Source organism: Ochotona curzoniae, unplaced genomic scaffold (genome assembly GCF_017591425.1).
Source record: "Ochotona curzoniae isolate NIBS_2020 unplaced genomic scaffold, NIBS_Ocur_1.0 contig_4514, whole genome shotgun sequence".
Classification (NCBI taxonomy): Eukaryota; Metazoa; Chordata; class Mammalia; order Lagomorpha; family Ochotonidae; genus Ochotona; species Ochotona curzoniae.
In genome coordinates this window covers 1200156-1221315 of record NW_024466312.1, presented here as the reverse complement: position 1 = coordinate 1221315, position 21160 = coordinate 1200156, and the positions used below count along the sequence as shown (strand labels likewise).

The window sequence follows — 21160 nt, the reverse complement described above, 5'->3', positions numbered from 1 at the left end:
TCTTTAATTTCTTCTCTGACCCATTGTTCGTTTAATAGCATATTGTTCAATTTCCAAGAGTGCCTATACTTCCTGGGGAGTTTTGAGTTGTTGATTTCCAGTTTCATCCCATGGTGGTCTGAGAGGGTACATGGTATGATACTAATGTTTTGGAAGTTGTTTAGATTCGCTTTATGTCCTATCATGTGGTCGATTCTGGAGAAGCTGCCATGCACCGCTGAGAAGAAGGTATAGTCTGTGGCCTTAGGATAAAAAGTTCTATATATGTCTACTAAGTCCAGTTGTTCTATTGTTTGTGTGAGCTCTGTTGTTTCTTTGTTGAGTTTTTGTTTCGTAGACCGGTCCATTGTTGTTAGAGGTGTGTTGAGATCGCCTACAAGAATTGTGCGGGTGTCTATGTCTTCCCTTAAGTCTGTAAGTAATTGCTTTACGTAAGTAGGTGCATTAAGATTCGGTGCATAAACATTAATGATGGTGATTGCTTCTTGATGGATCTTTCCTTTCACCAGTATAAAATGGCCTTCCCTGTCTCTTTTGATGTTAGTTAGAATGAAATCTATCTCGTCTGAAATTAGGATAGCTACCCCAGCTTTTTTTTCTCGTCTATTGGCGTGAAATATCTTTTTCCATCCCTTCACTTTCAGTTTCTTTGCATCCTTTCTGGTTAGATGCGTTTCTTGTAGGCAACAGATGGTTGGGTCTTGTTTGATGATCCATTCTATTAATCTCTGTCTTTTGATTGGTGAATTTAGACCATTTGTGTTGAGAGTTAAAATTGAGAGGTTGCAATTTTGCCCTGCCATGTGATTGTGTTGTGTGTGTGTTGTTGCCTATGTAATTGTCTTGTTCGTGTGGCCTTTAGTTTGGAGACCTTCTTATTTACCAACTTTGTTTGTGATTTGCCTCCTTTTTGTCCGGGACTAGCGCATTTCTAAGGAGACTTTGCAGAGCTGGTTTTGTGTAGACATATTCTTCTAGATTTTCTTTGCTATTGAAGTATCTGATTTCGTTCTCATATACAAATGAGATCTTTGCTGGGTAGATTATTTTTGGTTGACAGTTGTTTTGTTTCAGGACTTGGAAGATCTTTGTCCATTCTCTCCTTGCTTGTAGGGTCTCTTCGGAGAAGTCAGCAGTGATTCTGATGGGTTTTCCCCTGTATGTGATCTTTTCTCTACTTCGTACTTGTCTCAGGATTCCTTCTTTGTCTTCATTGGAGTAGAACTTGAGCACCGTGTGTCTGGGTGAAGATCTCTTTGGATCATATCTGTTGGGAGTTCTCTGTCCATCCTGTATGCGGGGTGGATTCGTGTTCCAAGTGTTTTGGAAGTTTTCCTGTATAATTTCATCAAGCACTGCTTGCATCCCAGATTCTCTTTCTACTCCCTCGGGGAGGCCGATGATCCGAATATTCAATTTTCTAAGGTAATCTTTCATCTCTTGCATCATTTTATTAGTTTTGCTGAGGTTTGTCTCCAGCTGTTTAATTCGCTGGGCACCTTCATTTTGTGTGTCTTCTGTGTCAGAGATCCTTTCCTCTGCCGCATTTATTCTGTTGATGAGGCTTTCAATCTTATTATCTTGGGCATCCAGTTTGGTTTTGATTTGTTGTATTTCGGTGATTATGCGGTTCTGGAAGTCTTCCAGCTTTGTGTCCACGTCTCTGAGAAATTTTAGCATTATTTTCATCAATTCCTTTGCTGGTAACACGTCCATGTCTTCATCTCGTATCGTCGATATTGATAATGGCTTTTGGCCCTTGTTTGGTGGGGTGCTGGCTCTTTCGTCTGGAGCACAACTCTTTCTGGTGGTTTTTCCCATTGCGTTGGTGTATTCTGGTGGGGCAAATGGACCCGTGTGTTGAGGGGCCGTCAGGTGCTTTCCTGTAGAGATTGGAGCCTGCAGGCGTGGTGTTGCCAGGCGTGGTAGTTTTCAAGGCACCGTTGGTGCGTTCTCAGGGCCCGGGGCTGTAGAGCACCACCTTGGGGGCCCAGTGGATTCCAGGCACACTCTGGGCACCTCTTCTACAGGTGTGACACCCCAGGGCGTGGAGGGATGGAGGCGCTCTCTGGGTGTGCCCCCTGCACGGGAATCCACAGGGCTTAGAAGGTTTTATGTGCTTTCTCCCTGCGTTCTCCGTGTCAGGGACTGCAGGGTCTTTCAGAGCCCACCTGGTGCGTCTCCCACACACGGGACTGTGGGTGAGGCACTTTCCAGGCGTGGCTCTTGTGCAGTGAATCCACCACTCGTGGTGTGTGGATGTTCAGAGCCCCTGCTCCCGTGTGGCTCCCCCACACAGGCCCTTAGTGGAGGAGTGGCCCAGGCGCCCTGTTATAATGACTTCACGGCAGGTTCGCACCGTGTGAGTATGGTGCTGGAGTTTTCAGAGCTCTCCTGGTGGGCCGCCCACACTCAGAACTGCGGGATGGTAGGCGAGGAGTGAGCAGTTCACTCTATGGGAGTGGTACCTGCGTGTCAGGGACACACAGCGCTACACTTCCCAAATCTCAGAGGTCTCCTGACACCTGACACCTGCGCTGCGGAGGCGGCTGCTGCAGGCGGGGCCGCCCAGTCCGCTCGGTGCAGCGTTCAGAGTCCTCCCGGTCCTCCACCAGGCAGGGTGTGGGGGACTCCAGACCCTTGCCAGCTGTCTCTGCGCACCGAGCCGCACTGGCCCCCTCAGCGCAAGAACAACCGAGGCGCCTTCCCAGGGCCCCTTCAGCCACCAACACCACTGAGCATAGTTCCCAAGGCAAAGACCCGACAGTTTCAGGCTGCCTGCCCCGCGATCTCAGAGGCTGTAACCTCAGCAGGGGTCGAGGAATGCGAAGGCTGCCACGTCAACCCCCCCCCCCCCCCCCCCCGCTCACCAAACGTCCGGCCGCTGCAGTCTGCCTCCGCCGCTGTTGAGGGCCTCCCGCCAGGGACGATCCCCCTGATCTCCCCGCCTCCGAGCTGGCCACGTCTCCTGTCAGGCCGTTTTCAAAAGTGACTCAGCAGGTCTGGCGTGGGATGTCGGTTTCTCTGCCTTTGCCCTGCTCCGTTCTCGTTGTTCTTCCGAGTTGTGTGGATCTTTTTGGCTCCACACTATCCCAGGGAGCTTCACGGACCTCTCCCTGCGGTTCCCTGCTGTTCCTCTTTGCTGCTTCTGTAGCGTTCTATCCCTCTCTCATTAGACGCTCACTCACAGCCTTCCTCCTACGTCGGCCATCTTCCTCCTCTTTCTATTTTCTTTCAGTGGGAAAATGTCCTCCTTGGCTGGGATAGTGTCTTTCCTGGGTCCTATAATAATGATCTGTCCTCTGTTTTGTACCCCAGGTAGTTAACCTACTTGTTAGATCAGTCTCCTCCAGAATCAAAGCAACGGAATTCTAGATGACCTGCACATGAAACCTCAAATGTAAACAGTTTCAGTGAGCTGGCTCTGTGGCCCTCTTGAGAAACCACCTCCTGCTGGAACCAGGTGTGGATCTCAGATCTCTACATCGTCCCTGTTTAGCTTGAAGAAGCCCTACCTCCTAAATAGCAGCTGGAGTTTCCATAAGCAGAACAGGGAGTGAAGGAGTCCAGAACTAGGAGCAGGCCAAACTAACCACAGCCCACAGGTCCTTGCCTCTAAATACACAGGAACCAAAGCGGATATTCTCTCTCTGTTGCAAGCAGGCATACATCTGTCGCCACAATTCTTGCTTTCCTATTCACCATTTTGTGCTATACTCTGGACTAACCTTTATTTTTTTAGTCCTTCAACTCACCATGGCAAGAATTTTTGGACCCAGCCCATTGTTAATGTCACTGGGTGTTGTGGCAGGAATTAGAACAGGAGTGATCACATTGCAATTTCAATAGTCAAGGTAAAATATAATCGGACCTATTCCTCACCTTCAAAGAAGACAAACCATGAACAAAGGCAGCAACTTAATCTAATCTTCAAGATCAGGTGAATGCCTTGGTGGCACTGGTTTTTCAAAACCACCAGGGACTAGAGGTGGACTTAGCCTCTTTTTGTGTAAATACTGTCGATTTCATGCAGTCAGGTGTGGTAAAAGAAAGGAGCAAATTCTAAAAAACATGTTATGAAATCTATTTCTAAAATAGACCTGCCTCATTTTGACCATTTTTATACCATGGGTAATGTATATAATATCTCTTTTTATTCTTATAGTGTTTCTATTCCTCCCATATTTCAGAAGTTCTTACAGGAATGGGTGATGGCGAGTGCTCCAACAACCATGCAAGAACATCACAAGATTGTTCTTCCATCAGACTACTCAATAGTAGTCATATCCTGCTCCATGTCAATGCTCCATGTCAGCAAGAAGACGCTGGAAGGAATCTAGTGCCCCATCTCCCTGCCTACGCTCAGAGTCAGGACTGAAGGAGTAAGGACAGAATCCTCAAAGCCACTTTAGCTCCTTTTCTGCAAACAGATTCAATCCCCTACAGGACTCCCTAGCCCCTGCATTCTTGAAACAGCTCAGTCCCATACTGTGTTTTTCTCTTCCAAAATAACCTCTCCACAGACAGAGAGGAAGTTCCCTCTAGTTGAAAATCTCAGGAAAACCTAGATCAGTTCTACCACCGTTCATGGCCCTTACCTGGGTTACGTGTATAAACTCAAATTTATATAAACAACTATATTCTATCACATACTTCTCTTTGTACATGCAAGCAGTGAACCACTGCTACAAAGTTTATGTCCCTTCAAATAACTTGTTTTTGCCTGTGAAAACAAATAAACAACTATGATTTCACACAATATTTTCACTCAACTAATTCACTCATTCCTTCAACATATTCTAAGCACCCCCTATCTTGCAGGTTATTTGTGATAATCAGATCTGATCTAGACCCTCCAGCGTTGCATTTGGGGATCGGAGATATGGACATGCAATCACTCAATCACTGAGGTTCAGTAGGTTCTGTTCCATTTTCCTATATATGTATGCTACAAGGTAGATACCTGGTACCAAGAGAACAGAAGAAGCTCTGCAGCTGCTTTAGTATTTACAGATGGAAAGGGGAGAGAAAATGAAGTCTAGCCAAAGAAACATGACACACTACATGAAAATGCTAAATATTTCACTGAATCGAAAGCAGTGAGTACAGAGGCAAAGGATGTCTTAGGACCATAAGAATATTTTGGAACTAGATCAGGAAGCACAAAATGAGTCTCAAGGCCTTAGAAAATAATCGATTGCAAAGCAGAAACTAAGATATCACATCTTTACTCCAGAAATACTACTATGACGGGAGTAAGGTGAATAAATGTCAATGAGAAGAGTGGCTTGAAGCAGAAAGAGAAAAAGGAATCAATTGGAAGAGCTCATATAGATGACAGACTTTGGCCAAAGCCAACGCTGAATGATTCATTTTAACAGAATATACAGGGTTAAGTGAGTAATTTTATATGATAAGTGATTGGTAAGGGAAAAATTTAAAGATTCAAATGTCATCATAAGTAACTATATTGATGATAATTACTCTAAAATGAGAAAAATGCAGGTGGAAGGAAGAGGATAGAGGTAAAAGAGAATTGGCTTTGAGACCTGCTAAATCTGAGATGCTCACAGATGTGCAAGTTAGAATGTCCTGTTTTATGAGGCACTCTGAATTAATGGTTATTGCCTTAGGATAATGTCAGTAGTTTTAAATTAAAATTGAATTCAGAGCATAAATACTGCTATGAAAGTTGGGTGGATAACTCTAATAAAAAGTTTTATTACTTTCTATTAGATTATAAAAGCACTATTAATATGGAAAAAAATTAATGACATGAAACTAACATGACAACATCATTCTAGCCATAGCCATATAAGAAATTGCCAAAGTTGTTTGAAGATTTATGCCTATCAGCAAAAGAAATTGTATTTACAACACATTCCCAATATAATTGTAAGCTGCAGAAAAAAAGTTTTATAGGAGATCATCTCAGATTGACTTAAACATGAGAAAAGACAACGTCCTGGTAAGATTACGTATAGCAACCCAGTAAATAATGGCAAATATTGCTAGAATTACTTATTATACTACACCAAGTCTCACTATCTCTAATTATTTACACAAAAAATCCAAGTATATAAATTGTCCTCTAAAAGGAAATAGAAAATGTGAGTTAAGAAAAAAAATTACTTTTCTGTGGATTTCAAATCTTTGCACCAAGATAAACTGTGTTTTAACTCCAACTTTTCACTCTTTATGTACTCTCATGTGTATACATATGATATGACTTGAAATGCTAAATAAACAGAAAAGTATGTTAATACATTCTAAGCCATCTTTCCCAACCTTTTGTATTAAAAAGATTAACCTTTCCTTTAAACTTCCATTTCCCTTTCTATTACACATTAGGAAATAGGAAATAACATTATGTACCAATGGAAGAAGATGGAATGAGAGATGTTTTCTATATTTACTGAAATATTATTAATGGTTAAATTCTGTGGAAATAAATCTACCCCATCATAATAATACGTTCCAGAAAAGGTTTCATAGAAAAACAAAATGTCTTGATGTTTAAAAACTAAAATTATGTCCTAATGGAGACAGCACAGTTTCACTTTTTATCAATGCTACTTAATAGGAGAGATTTTTATTCATTGTTGGCACTACACATAATTGCTATATATAATCATAATATGTCCAACAATGTCTTCTTGTAGGTCACTGTGGTTATTACTATGGATCTAGATAATTAAAAGAGAATGAAAGATGGTTATGGCCCCAGAAGGGCAACTGTCGGTCTCTCACAGAGTCTATCAAACACTGGAATTAAAAATGCTTTGCACACCATCTATGACCAAATAAAAAGCCTTCCATAGTTTCAGCAATAAACTGATCTGACAATTCCTCTCCTCCCCCTAAAAAAATCAAAACACCAGAACACTTTCTGGAAGATGACAGCTGTTCAGCAAACTCCACCTGTTAAATACTTAACTAAAATATGAAGACAAATACATGCAAGGTCACTAAAGACAACTTACGAAAAAGCGAAAACTTAATGTTTTATGGGATGATATATATATTCATGAAACTGACTCAAATAAACTTGTGCACATATCTTTTTCAAATGTTAGTAGCAAGCCAGCATTTTGGCAGTGTGGGTAAAGCAGCAGCGTACAAGGCTGGCATTGCTCAACCAACTTGAGCCGCTTGGGATCTCAGCTGCTCTGCTTCCTATCTGCTATATGCCACTGACCTGGAAAAAGCAGTAGGAAATGTTTCAGGTGCTTAGGCCCTAGTTATCCATGTAGGAGACACAAAAGAAGCTCCTTGCTCTTGGTTTCAGCCTGGCCCAGTCCTAGTAATATTAGCAAATGGACTTCAGTGAATGAATTAAAGATCTTTCTCCCTCTGTCTCTTTTTCTAACTCTTTCACATAGGTAAAGAAATTGCTTCTTAAAGTTAGTGGCATTTGTTACTGTAACACTGAATGGAAAGTAACTGAATATTGAGTACTTTGATAATAAATTAGAAAACCTGTAGAATCTATCTTTTTATATTATAGAAGATGTTTCAGGGCTTGATGTGATGGCTCAATGGCTAAATCCTAACCTAATCCACCTACCAGTGGGATCCCATATGGGTGCCAGTTTGTGTGGCTGCTCCATGTCCCATGCAGTTCCCCACTTGTGGCCTGGAAAGCAGTAGAGAATGGCCCAAAGCCTTGGAATCCTGAACCCTCATAGGAGACAAGCTCCTGGCTCCTGGGTTCGGATTGGCTTAGCTCTGGCCATTGCAGCCATCTAGGGAGTGAATCAGTGGATGGAAGATCTTTCTATTTCTCCTGTTGCTATAAATTTTCCTTACCAGTAAAACATAAACAGAGTTTTTAAGATGTTTCAAATTATTCTGTGTACTAATTACAAATGTATATTGTAAGCACTTTAATTGTATAGAATTACTATGCTCATAAAATTTCCTAATGTTTATTTATTTATTTGATATGAAGAAAGATGTCATGTCTTCTGCTAGATTCCAAAAATGCCCATTTTCATTATTGTTCATATACTGTCCTTATAGTAAGTGTAAGTGCCTTACATTTCCCTTAGATTTCCTTATAGTTACTTAAATATTCATATTACTACAACTTAAGGAATGTTCAGTATTACTTTTATTTTGCAATGGATGAGTGAATGTGAAAATCCCTTTAATCTTTCATGATTTTTTTATATTTTCATCTTATACTGCCCAACTCATCCAGTTTCACAAAATACACCACCCTAGCCTATGAAACTAAAGCCATTACAAGTCTTCAAGCAACAGATGGTCATAAATCCATTCTTCAAACAAGTAGCTGAGAGCTTTCAGATCCTTGGATTCTAGGATTTTTTTCCTTAAAGATTTTTTATTTATTTTGTAATTCGAGTTACAGAGAGAAAGGAAGAGAGAGAGAGAGAGAGAGAAGGAGATTTCTATTTACTGTCTCGTTCCCCAGATGGCCACAACAACCAGTGCTGGGCCAGGCCAAAGCCAACAGATTCATTCAAGCCTCCTGTGTGTGGTAGACGCCCCAAAATTTGGCCCATCTTTTGCTACTTTTCTCAGGCCATTACAGGCAGCTGAATCAAAAGTAGGGTAGTCAGAAGTGAATTGGCACCTATAAAGGATACTGCCATTGCAGACAGCAACAACTTTACCCGCCACACCACAACACGTGCCTCTGATTCTGGCTTTGACAGCAGAGAATCCCATTGCACATGTTAAAAGAATCACTGCCTTTGTGTATTTGTTTTGTTTTGTTTCATTTCATTTTGGTTTTTTTTGAGAATCCAGCTTCGACCTTTATTCAAGAGACCAGACAGGTTGCCCCAGGATGCGGCCACCAGCCCTGAAGCCCAGCACGGCTGGAGCCCTGTGACCTGGCCTACTTTTGCACTGAGCTGCAGCCTTAGCCCGGGACCCTGCTTGCAGCCACTGCAGGTGCAGGGGAAGGAACCCTGGGGATCAGATGCTGTTATTGAGAATCACTGCCTTTGTTAATTTTCACTGAAATAGACAAATTAACTGCAGGAGACAGTGCCTTTTAACAATCAGATTATTCTGATGATTTTTTGTTCATTTATTTTTTGCTATTGAGCTGTTCATATTTCTTACATATTGAGGATATAAACCCCTGGTCAAATGTATAGCTTTCAAATCTCTTTCTCCCCCTCACCCCATTCTGCAGGCGGGCTTTTCACTGCATAATTTTCTTTTAAAAAAATACATGTTTGGCTACTATTAGATACATAAATATTGTGAAGCAAGGTAGGGTGAATTAATAGGATTTTGAAGCAAATTAAATAATACCAAAATATTATTTAAAAAGAGAATTAAAAATATTCTGGAGAAGGAACTAATCAGACTTTCAGGTTAATTTAATGGTGAGATTCGTAAGTGACAAAATAAGGAATCAAAATGATTCTCAGGTTTTTACTTTGACTCAGTTCACAGCTCAGTGCTTTTCTGGAACAAAGATGTTGACAACATTACTAGATTTGCTGCAGTTAAACAAAAGTTCTTTTTTGAATGTGATAATTTCGAAAAGCCTGTTACATCTTCTACCTCAGGCGAGATGCCAACGTACAGAAGACCAGAACACAAAGAGCTACTCAAAACTTGAGGATGGAAGGGGCCACTTGAGGAGAGGTAATTAGATGGCATGACATGTGGACCTGCAGGAAAACCAGGCCTGTTTTAAATAGTTAGAGTGTGCGTGTTGGAGGGGGTTGGGGGAATACTGATTGGATTAACTGCAGCTTAAGATATGAGGAGCACCAGAGAGGTGACAAGCTGTAGTGGATGTGGGATGCGCTTTCTGACAGTGATGAGTAGTTTCAGAGGGGAGGAAAGGCAGGCAGTCGCTCCATGGACCAACGGAAGAGCTGTTACTTCAGCCAGCCCTTTGCCAACTGATGTAGTGAAAACTAGCCGAGTATCAGGAAACGGCAACAATTTTGTGGTGAGTTTTCCAGGAATCTTTGGATTTTAATTAATGCAAGTAACTGAAGGATGCTTCCTAGGCTGATGAGAGTCATCTAGTAAGGGCAGCAGACACTCACCTGCATCAGGACTTGAAAACTCTAATCTATCTCAAAACCCTCTAGTTCCTTGACCTATGAAATTGCACTCCATAAAAATGCAAATGAGCAAGACATTAAGAATTTTAAATATTATCTGGATCTTAATACACATTTATTTTATTATGACCTTGCTTTAAAAACATAGTAAAATTATATTTTGATAAAAACCCTGCTATTTTCAGAGAAAGAACATATAATTAGCTAATTCTACACTTAATATAACTTAATTATTTTACTGCTTAGGTTTAAAGCAATTATCTTAGAGTTCACTTATCAGAGGGAAAGAAAGGGGTTTTGAGTCTAAATCATAGGTCATGTTACTGATAAAACTGTATCCCCAAGTGTCAAAATAGAAATTATGCCCTCAGCATTTTCCTTTAAAATAATATATGATTTACTCAGTGTTTTATGGTGTGCTTTCAGTTAATCCAATCTGATACAAACCCTATTTATGATCCCCAAGATATCCAAGTCATGTAAATTTGGAGAAAAATTCATGTAAGAGAGACAGATGGGAAAACAGATGCAGAATTTACTGCCTTTCAGAAATAACAAAAGTCAAAGATGGTGTGTATTAAAGCAGGTGAATACTGGCACTTACATCTTCTTAATAGAATATTATTTCCACCATTATAGGTGATATTCTTTTCCGTATTGTTATTATTACTGTTACTGTTTATCTGAGTGAGACAGAACAGATCTTCCAGCAGCTGATTCACTTCCGACATGCCTGTATCTTCCAGGATCGGACCAAGAAGAAACCAGGTGGCTGGAACTGGAGCTCCCAACAGGATGGCACTTGCCTAGCTACTTGATTCACCACCTGCAGCCCCTCACAATGCACGTCAGCAAGAACCTGGAAATGGAAGCAGAGTCCTAGAGCTGAGACTCTAACCCAGGCACCGTGAGGCAAGATGTGAACGCCCGACGAGTGTGTTATCTACTAGGCTAGTGGAATGCTCCTATATTAATGAAGTGAGTGAACTATACACTGTGTCTGAATAACTTTCTAGTGATGGCAGTTGAGAATCAGCCAGAAATAAGTAAAACTGCATGGTCACTTAAAAAATGTCTTTTCTTCCTTAAAGAAGCTTATCACTGAGTCAATAAGCATTTTATTATATATACATATATAATAAATATATATATACTCTATAAAGTATAACGTCTGTGTGTTTGTGCATATATGATCAATCCAATTTAAAAATAATAATAATAGTATAGTAAAATTCTGAGACACTGAAAATTTTGTTGCACTTGATAAATGAGAACATACAGAAAACATGCAGTAGAAAAACACAGGTGGGAGAGATACAAACACATGGCAAAGATGAAACAATGATATAAGGAGATAAACTGGAGATGAAGCATACAGGCATGACAAGACACAGATAAATGAAGTGTCCCAAAGTCACAACATGACCTTTTGAGGCATGCAGCACTGAAAGATTTGGGAGTATTATCTCTTCTACTGATTCACTTTTCTGTTTCCTAATTCGGAACACAGACTCTTTCTCCCTCATGAGCCAACCAGTGAAGATTATGGCCCAGAAATTACTCCCTGGTCACAGTGGTAATCAGAGCAGCTGTGTTTTCAATGCTTGGAAATAACTTCAGCTAAAATCCAGATTTTGTCTTTGAACTGCTTCACTCTTTCTAGAAGCATTTCCCTTAAACTTCACTTCACTGTTGAATTGACTAATACTTGCCATTTCTTTATAAAACTCTCCAGGTAAGCTGACACAGGCTAATTCTTGGTCAAGGTCCACAATGGCAGAGTCAAAGGAATTTTTTTTTTCCTGAACTCCTTTATAAGCAAGCTGTAATTAATATTGTAATATTTTTTTTAAAAAAAATGGTCAGATGTATGGAAACAAAATTGCTGACAATGAAAATAAAATTAATGTCACAAAACATGATGGGGAGATCCTGTTGTGTTCTAACTTCAGATTAAAGAAATCAAGAATGAAGATTATAAGCAATGCATTATTGGCATAGTTTATTCACTACTGTTTGGAATTCCAATCAACAGATGTTTAACGTAATTGTACTTGGTTGAAGCCACTTTTATTATGCCCTAATAGGTCTTTTCAGGTCATTAAGCTATTGATTTTGCACCCTACAAGTAAGATTATTTCTGCTATGCTCTTAAGTAATATTCCATAGGCAATATGCTTTCTACCACAAAAATCAAACAGATTTAATTTACAAATGTGGTAAATAAAAAATATCTGCATTAAGAGCAGAAGACATCTTGCACATTTAAAAAAACAATTAACACAAATAAAATATATCAAAATCATTATAGACAGCTAATTCTGAAACCATAGCATATTAGTATAATATCATGCACATAATAGTATAATATTAGGAGCAATCAGAATATTTGTCACACACTTTTTCAAGTATTATAGATTTCTCGAAACAAGTTATATACCCTTTTTTTTGGTATTACATGACCAAACATAAGAAAAATTACTTACCTAAGCTATAATAAAATGGTATATTCATGATTATCAACATAAGCTTGTCATTCACCAAAATATTGATGAATTAAATGATTTATATATACAGATTTCCTGTAGAAATGTTTCTCTCAAAGGTGTTAACATAAATTTTATAAAACTGTAAATTAAATTTTACATTAATGTAAATATATATACTCTCAAAAACAATGCATTCTAATAAACACCATGTAATATTAGGACTTTTTCTCAAACAAATGTGATCATGGTTCATCAAATTATAGTGATACAAAAATAAATCAATGGAGAAAATTGGTTAATGAAAATGTACACTGATAAAGTTGGTTAGTGAAACAAACAAATCAAATTCATTGTTGATGAGATCCTGCCTTTAAAATAACCCCAGAAGTGGCTCTAAAAATGATCTGTGCATTATTTTAATCCAGAACTCCAATCTCTACAGTGCAACACACACTAGTGCCCTGAGTGTGTGCTGCCACCAAGTGCCTAAACCAATTAACTGTAAGCCACAGCTATCAGCAGATTATTTCACTGGTCAGGATAGTTATTTGGAAAGAGACTAACAGCAAACTATTTCAACCATGAGCAACTATAAGAGCATTACAATTTAGGCATGTCAATAAAATACCCAAAACATTAAGAATCCTACCGGCTCACTGGAAGTTCATGAAGTCTAAAAATGTTACTCAGCTTGTAGTTAAATTTCACTGGATGAAGATCTTCTTTATTTAAATTCAGGTTTGGCTCTGGTTGCATATTGGTGGGAAATTCTGAATCCTGGAGAATAAAATAAGAGTTCTGTGTTTAAATATCCAAATCATTGGAACTGCTGACACTCTGCTAGATTTAACTTTAAGTTACAACATAAATATCATCATTAGTTTCCCTTAGTACTTACCTTAAATCCCTTATTTCCTATTTTCATTTGGAAAAAGTATGTGAAAGAGACAAAATTTTACATAAATAGCGTTTCTCTTTTCTATAAGTGTCTCTAGTTCTAAGCTTCATGGTACGTATTAAGCATCACTTGAAAAAACTCCATTTCTGAATTCTAATGGAGCATAACATAGCATTTTTATAGTAATAGCCAATTGTCCTTTTTCAGTAAACTTTCTGACAATATAAAAAATAAACTGCATTAATTCTTATATACTATTTTCTATAAACATGCTATTAAAAATACTTCCCCTGAATAACAAAGTAACATTTTCCAAATGATTAACTATGACTTTTATATTAAATCCAAGATCACAAGACTAATTTTATTAATATGCTTATTAAAGGTATGCTATGACAGTCACAAAAATCCTTTCAAATCATAAAATTTAGAATCTGCATCTGCTATTTACTGGTAATGTCACCTCTCCACTCACCAAGTAAACTTTAACTAAAATTTTTCCATAAAAAATAAACTTTCTATGCAGGAGGGGAGCCATGTTAGGATTAGACACTCAACATGTTGTGATAAATCACTTAACAGCTTGATTTTACAAAAGGAAGAGGAAGCAATCCATCACATTACAACTCTTTAAAATTTCCCTTACAGTGTTTTTGCCAACTTTTGTTTTAAATCTTTGTCAAACAAGCTGATAAGAACTGTGTTCAATTATACTTTTAAAGATTTTATGACTATTTGAAAATTTATTTTATATGAGCAAAATTGAGCACCTTTTTATTTATTATTGCTTTTAAACACTGCCTATTTTCCTACTTTGTGATATTCATTTACTTTTTATTTTAGTGGTGTGCCTCACTATCATGAGAGTAAAAATGTTATTTCAAATTAAAAAAAATAAATTGTGTTAGACATATAGAGGCATATCTGTATTCATTCATGTATTTTTAAAGCTCTAATAGGTGTCATTTATTCTAAATCATATTCTGCATATGGAGAACCCACGCATGAGCAAAGTAAATACAAAATCTTTCAAGCTTTACTATTTTAAATTATATCTGTTTTGGTGATCTGTGATGAGCAATGTTTGTTTTTACCACTATAATTCACTGTGATCTTAACCAATAAATATATATGTTCTGACTGATATACTCACTGGCTGTTCCATAAACACTCACTCTCTATGGATCTACAGTTTTCTCAGACTCAACAATATTGAAATTGGGTTGGATAGGAACCCTACAGTGGCCTCTAAGTGTGTAAGAGAAGGGTTATGCACCTATCACTTTAAACAGCAGGTAAGAATGATTAAATTCATGAGGAAGGATTCATGAAAGCAAAGACAGAACAAAACCGATGCACCTTGCATAGTTATTCAACTCATGAATCCAAAGAAAAAAATCTTGAAGGAAATTAAAAGTACTCAGCCAGCTGACACAGATGACAAGAGAAGAAAGGAAGGAAGGGAGGGAAGGAAGAGAAGGAAGGAGGGAGGGAGGGAAAGCTTTATTGTTGATATGGAGAAACTGTTCCTGGTCTGATGAAAGATCAACTCACCCACAGTATTCCTTTCCTAAGATCCAAGACTAATACAGAATAAGGCCCTAACTAGTAAACTCTATGAAGGCCGAGAGAAGTGAAGAAACTGCAGAATAAAACTAGACATTAGCAAAAGTTGGTTCACGAAAGTTAAGGAAAGAAGCCATCTCCATAGCATGAAAATACAACGTGAAATGTTGATGTAGAAGCTACAGCAAGCTAACCAGCAATATGGTTTAGATTGTTAACGAGGGTATTAAAACTAAATAGCAGATTTTCACTACAGAATAAAGGCCTTATACCAGAAGAACATGCCATCTGGGACTTTCATGACAAGGAAGAAGTAAATGTCTTCTGCCAAAACTTCAAAGGACAGGTAGGTTCTTATTTGAGGCTACTGCAACCAGTGACAAAAAAAAATTTTAGCCAGTGCTAATTTACCACTCCAAAAATCCTACCATGAATGAAATTATTGTAGATCTATTCCTCCTGTGTGTGGATGAGATAACAGAGCCTGTATAACAACACATGTGCTTACAACATGCTTTAATGAATATTTTAAGTCCACAGTTGAGTTCTAGGAAAAAACATTTCAAAATATTACTGCTTTTTTATAATGCACATGCTCTCCTAAGAGTTATGAGGGAGATATACAGTAAGATTAATATTGTGTTCATGTCTGAAAATAGAAATTCATTCTCAGCCCTTGCATCAGGGAGTAGTTTCAACTTTGAAGATATATTACTTAAGGAATATATTTTGTAAGGCTATAGCAGCCATAGACAGTGATTTCTTTGATGAATCTAGTAAAAGTAAATTTAAAACCTTTTGGAAAGCATTCAGCATTCTAGATGTCATTAAGAATATCTATGAGTCCTAGGAGCAGGTAAAAACATTCACATTAATAAGAGTTTGGAAGAGGCTGATTGAAGCCTTCGTGGATGACTTGGCAGTCGTCAAGACTTCAACGGAGAAAGTAACTGCAGATATGGTAAAAAAGCAGGAGAACTAGAAATACAAGTGCAGCCTGAATATGTGACTGAATTGCTGCCTTCTCATGATAAAATGTTAATAGATAAGCAGCTCGATTTATGGATGAGTAAAGAAAGTGATTTCTTGAAATAGACTCCACTCCTAGTGAAGGTGTTATGAACACTGCTGAATTGACAAGGATTTAGAATATTACATATGCTTAGTTGATAAAGCCATGGCAGGTTGAAGGGATTGATTCCAATTTTGAAAGTTCTGTGAATAAAATGCTATCAATCAGCATTACATTCTCCAGGGAAATCTTTAGTGACAACATGAGCCAATCCATGCAGCTACATTCATTATCGTCTAATTAGGAGAAACTGCCACAGCAACTCCAACCTACAGCAAAAGCCACTCTGATAATCCAGCAAACATTCTCATCAAGGCATGACCAGTAATTGGTACAATTAGGACCCGTTGAAATTTCAGGTGACCATTAGTATTGGTTAGCAATAAAGTACTTTTAGATTAAAGTCATGTATCGCATTTTTAGGCATTCTACAATTCCGCATGTGATATGTCCCACTATAATATACATCTAACTTTTATATGCAGTAGGAAACCTAAAATGTATGTGACCTATTTCACTGTAATATTTACTTTATTATTGTGGTCTAGAACCACACCTATAACATAATCTCTTTTGTGAGGTTTTTATTCTAAGAAGATACTAAAGTAATTTTTAGAAAGCAGTATAAATCATATTATTGAGGGAAAACTAATTATATTAGCAAAAATATAGCAAGGTATATAAGAATCCTGTCATCTGTAATTGTACTGACTATATGGAAAATCAAAACCGTAATCACATCTACAGTAATTGTACAGCTTTCTTAATCTCTAAGTATATGAAATGAATCAAATGATTCATTTAGTTAAACCTAACCAACTTAGTGACTATTTACTAGACCTGAAAAGAAAATAGGAAAATACAATACTAATTTAAAAATTATTTTAAAGAATTATAATAGCAAAGCCCTTATAATAGTGCTATTATCAAAACATAAATACACTTTCTGAGGCAAAATATAAGGCTCCTTTTACCAGCCAGCCTATTTGTATATGCAGAAATATTCCAGGAGAAAGTGGCCAGTAAATGTGTAGAGAGGATCAGCAAGGTAAATATGATATTCATAAATAAGGACAATGCATACAGAATCACTGCACAATCATCACCTTTTCTTTGTATCAATAATGCATGATTGCTAGGCAGACCTAAGTACTCCATAGTTCTGATGGTTCTCAGATTTGACCACATATTGAAATGACAAGACAATTTGATTAAAAATATATATACATACAAATAGCACTGAGTCCCAAACCAGATCAACAGAATAATAATCAACAGAATAATAATTTCTGACATGGAGGCATTTATTTTAAATCTCAAGTGAAATGAAAGCTAGGCCTGGACAGTATGGCTTTCTTAGTCATTCAGGCATACCACTTACAATTCAGGTAATACATGAATGTAGGCAGTTTAACATACTTTTGAAGCCACATTTTCCGATTAGTAAAGCATAACTAAAGAGCATCTATTTTACTGCCTTCACATAATGGGGACTCTACAAATACTTAATATACATTAGGTGTTATCATAACTATTTTCACTATTTCTATAGATAGTGGCATATCTTAATTTCAACTATTTCATTATGAATCTTTCAAACTCTAGTTATATCTTATAAAATAATTCTATACTAATAAAACCTTGGGTTTAATATTCTCCTGGTATATTTATTGAAGGAACTTTTGTGGCATGATCCTGTTTGCCAGAATCCCAAGCCCACACCCACTTTACAGCCATCTCTAACCATCTTAGGGCCTGATGATAAGAGTTCACAGTCTTTCTGCCAATGTCCTCAGGACTGAAATTATGAGTGGTGTCCTTTTCTCCATTTCAGTTATACATCTTCCAGGTGAACTAGTGAACCACAGATCCTTCCCCACAGGGAACCACACTACCTATTTGTTCCCCTGTATGAGTCTCCCGCATACCCATGTTTCTCCCAGGCTCTAAATCCTCACCACTTGATTAGGGTCTGCTTTTCTATCATAATCTATGTTATTCACTGAAGTAACATTCATGGACACTATACTGATCAGTTTTGAATTGGAAGTTCAAAGTGATCCACTCAAGCATTAACTTAACTGAGTATCTACTTTCTGCCAAAACTATGTTAACTATGAAGTTATAAGTAGGATATGATCCTTCCACACTAACAGCTAAATGAGACGGCTTTTGTAGCAGCTGCTGTTTCTTAAACTGATTGATACTTTTAGAAAAAGTATGACTGCTACTAATTGGACAGTAATATAATTTTTTAAAAACACAGATTAAAAATTAATGTTTAAAACAGAATTTCCTATACATAGATATGTAATTGAAACAAATATTGATTTTTTTTTCTTTCCTTGTCTTAATAGCACATGGGGAGATAAATTTTCCAGAAATCAACTTTTCTTTTTTTTATTTTTATGGGTTTCTGTGCCCTCATGATTTCATTCATCACTCAAGTGATCTCTATGAGCTGTTGACAAACTGTACATATGAGTAGCTTGAAAGACTGACAGCTGACATTATCAGTAAGACAAGATTGAGCTAATTGACATTTACAATCTGAGTATGAAAAAAAAGATAAATCAGAGAAAGTCTTTCTTGCTTTGGGTTGCACAAATTGTTCAATTTCTTGACCTTTCTATTCATTTGAACTATTGTAGGGGGAAACATAATACTCGCAAAATGCTATTTCTCCAAATATACTGAAAACGTTTTGGCTTATTATTTCTCAAGTGTGTAGACACTCATTAAAACAACTAATCTACACAGTTATATAAAACAAAATTGTTTTAATGTATTTTTAATATATCACTGACACATTATTTATTTTTAACCTATATGAAACTGGACTGAAGCAAACATCAACAATAAAAAATTAGAGTCAATAACCACACATTATCACTTCAAACTTTACAACTGCATTACATTTAAAGGTGTACTTTAGATTAAACTGCCTATTTGTGCCATAAACTAATGCAATAGAGGTTAAAGATTTGGTTATTTTTAAAACATAAGGAATGATGATTTCTCTCAGAAAACATGGTATTTCACACAGTCACAATTATAAGAAACCCCTGTAAACACTACCAAAGCCAACACAAAACTGACATGCTTAGACAAAAGTCACTTCAAGTTTTTTAATTAACTATTAATTATGCTAAATAATAGAGACTAGTTTAACAACTAATCCTATTAGTCAATTTCAAGATTACTCAAAGAATAGTCATACCAGAGCCTCAATATCAGCTAGAAGTTTACCTAAAATTGAAATTCTCAAAACCCACCCAAAACTGAGCACATGATAACTCTGGAAATGCGTCCCAACAATCTGAAATTAAATAAAGAAATGCTTAACATTTCTCTAGGGGAAACAAGATTTCTTTTTTTTTTTTTCAATTTCTTCTACGTAATAAATTTTGTTTGCGTAATCAGCCTCAGTTTAAAGTTCAAAAGGTGGCAAACACTTGTAGGCTATATAAGATCCACAAAGTCATCTGGCGTGGCCCTGCCAAGGCAAACACAGGCTGGAATTGAAATTCAAGAAATTTATAGCAGGCTTGTTTTTAAACTGATCAGTTTCCACAACCTCAACAAGATTTAATGACTATCCAAATGATTCCTGGCAGAAGAAAGGTCTCACACATCTGCAATAGTCAACGTATGGCCAATCATGGGAAACAGGAGACTTACAGGAGGTTTATATAATTAGAATCAACGTTAAAAATAACAGCCATTATCTATTTAATTATAGCCAAATACGATACCTCAAATCCTTAACAACAGTTCTGCATATTGGATCTTGCCTCTGTTTCACAAATGGGAAAACAGAAAGGGCCTAAGGATTGACAACAATTAGGATGATTTGCCCCGCCTCGGAATGCCTGGGCCCAGTTCCTGAGCCCAACTTTCTGCTAACGTGAACCATGAGGAACCTCAGTCGGGTCTCTGCCACTCACATGGACAGCATCAGATCGTGTGTTTTCCTCTCAGATTTGGGCCCTGCATTTTGCATGCATTTGGGAAGAAGACGAGTCGTGTCCCCTTACTACCCTTCAATCTCTTTCCTATGCCCTCTCTCCACACATGTGTATGAATGTTATGTATGTGGACATGTGCCCACCCTCAAGTAAGTTTTTTTTTCACAAATTAGCAGTCAGGTAGATAGCAGTGTCCCAAGATTCTGCATTTCACTTTCATTTCACTTCTCAATCACAAGCTTAACACTCCATCGGTTAAATATTTTTTAAAAATTAAAAAAAAAGAAGCAAGCAGAAAAAACACCCCGTGCTGTACTTCAAGAATATAGACACAGGCGTTAAACCATAATCAGATCTGAAGATGTCAATCTCTGCTAGGTTACATTTCTTTTTGTACTTCGTGCACTAAGTACCACAGATCAGGGGGAAAATATATGACATTTGAGTTTAGGGGACTGGCATATTTCACTAAGTGTAATTGTTTTCAGTTGTGTTCATGTTCTTGCAAAACCTAGGATTCCATTCTCTTTTACAGCTGACTAAGCTGTTTCTTCTTCATCCTACAGTTCCTCTATCAGGACTCTTGTGTCACCAACTGGATCCTCTTAATTAATATCCTCTGATGAACCACAAATACGTCCCAAGTCTTGCTTTTCTTCCAGGTTAAAATAATCACTTAGTTTCTTTAACTGGCAGAAAAAAAACAGATGGATCATTTATACAAGAAGATTTTTTTATATTCTTTTTCATCACTCCAGTAACACATTGGTATTTTTGTAGCATGTTCATTAACTTCATGTTGATGGAAATGAACTCCTTTTCTCCCTGTTTGTGGACTCTGTTCCCTGGCTCTGTATTTTAGGGGATGTATAATAGAAGCATAGTGGAGACTGATATGTTCCAATGTGGAGACAAACTGCAGTATGTCTCTATGCATCTAGACCAAAGATGGACTCCCCCTGAAAGAGCTGAAAATATCCTAACAGTAGGATGCTGGACTCTCCGACACCGTCAATGCCTACAATGTTGGGAAACGCTACATAACAACATGATGGACTTAGGACTATTCATGAAGGACTACCATTATATTAGTAGAGGGGAAATCA

The 21160-nt window shown here is 37.6% G+C and overlaps 1 protein-coding gene across 1 annotated transcript in view; it reads right to left on the bottom strand.

Annotated features, from left to right (window-relative positions):
• Positions 1 to 21160, bottom strand: part of SPAG16 (sperm associated antigen 16) — an 832484-nt gene that overhangs the window by 685103 nt on the left and 126221 nt on the right. The window contains exon 16 of the mRNA XM_040986437.1: positions 13200 to 13327. Within this exon, the coding sequence (XP_040842371.1) occupies positions 13200 to 13327 (128 nt within the window). The remainder of the gene's footprint in view (positions 1 to 13199; positions 13328 to 21160) is intronic.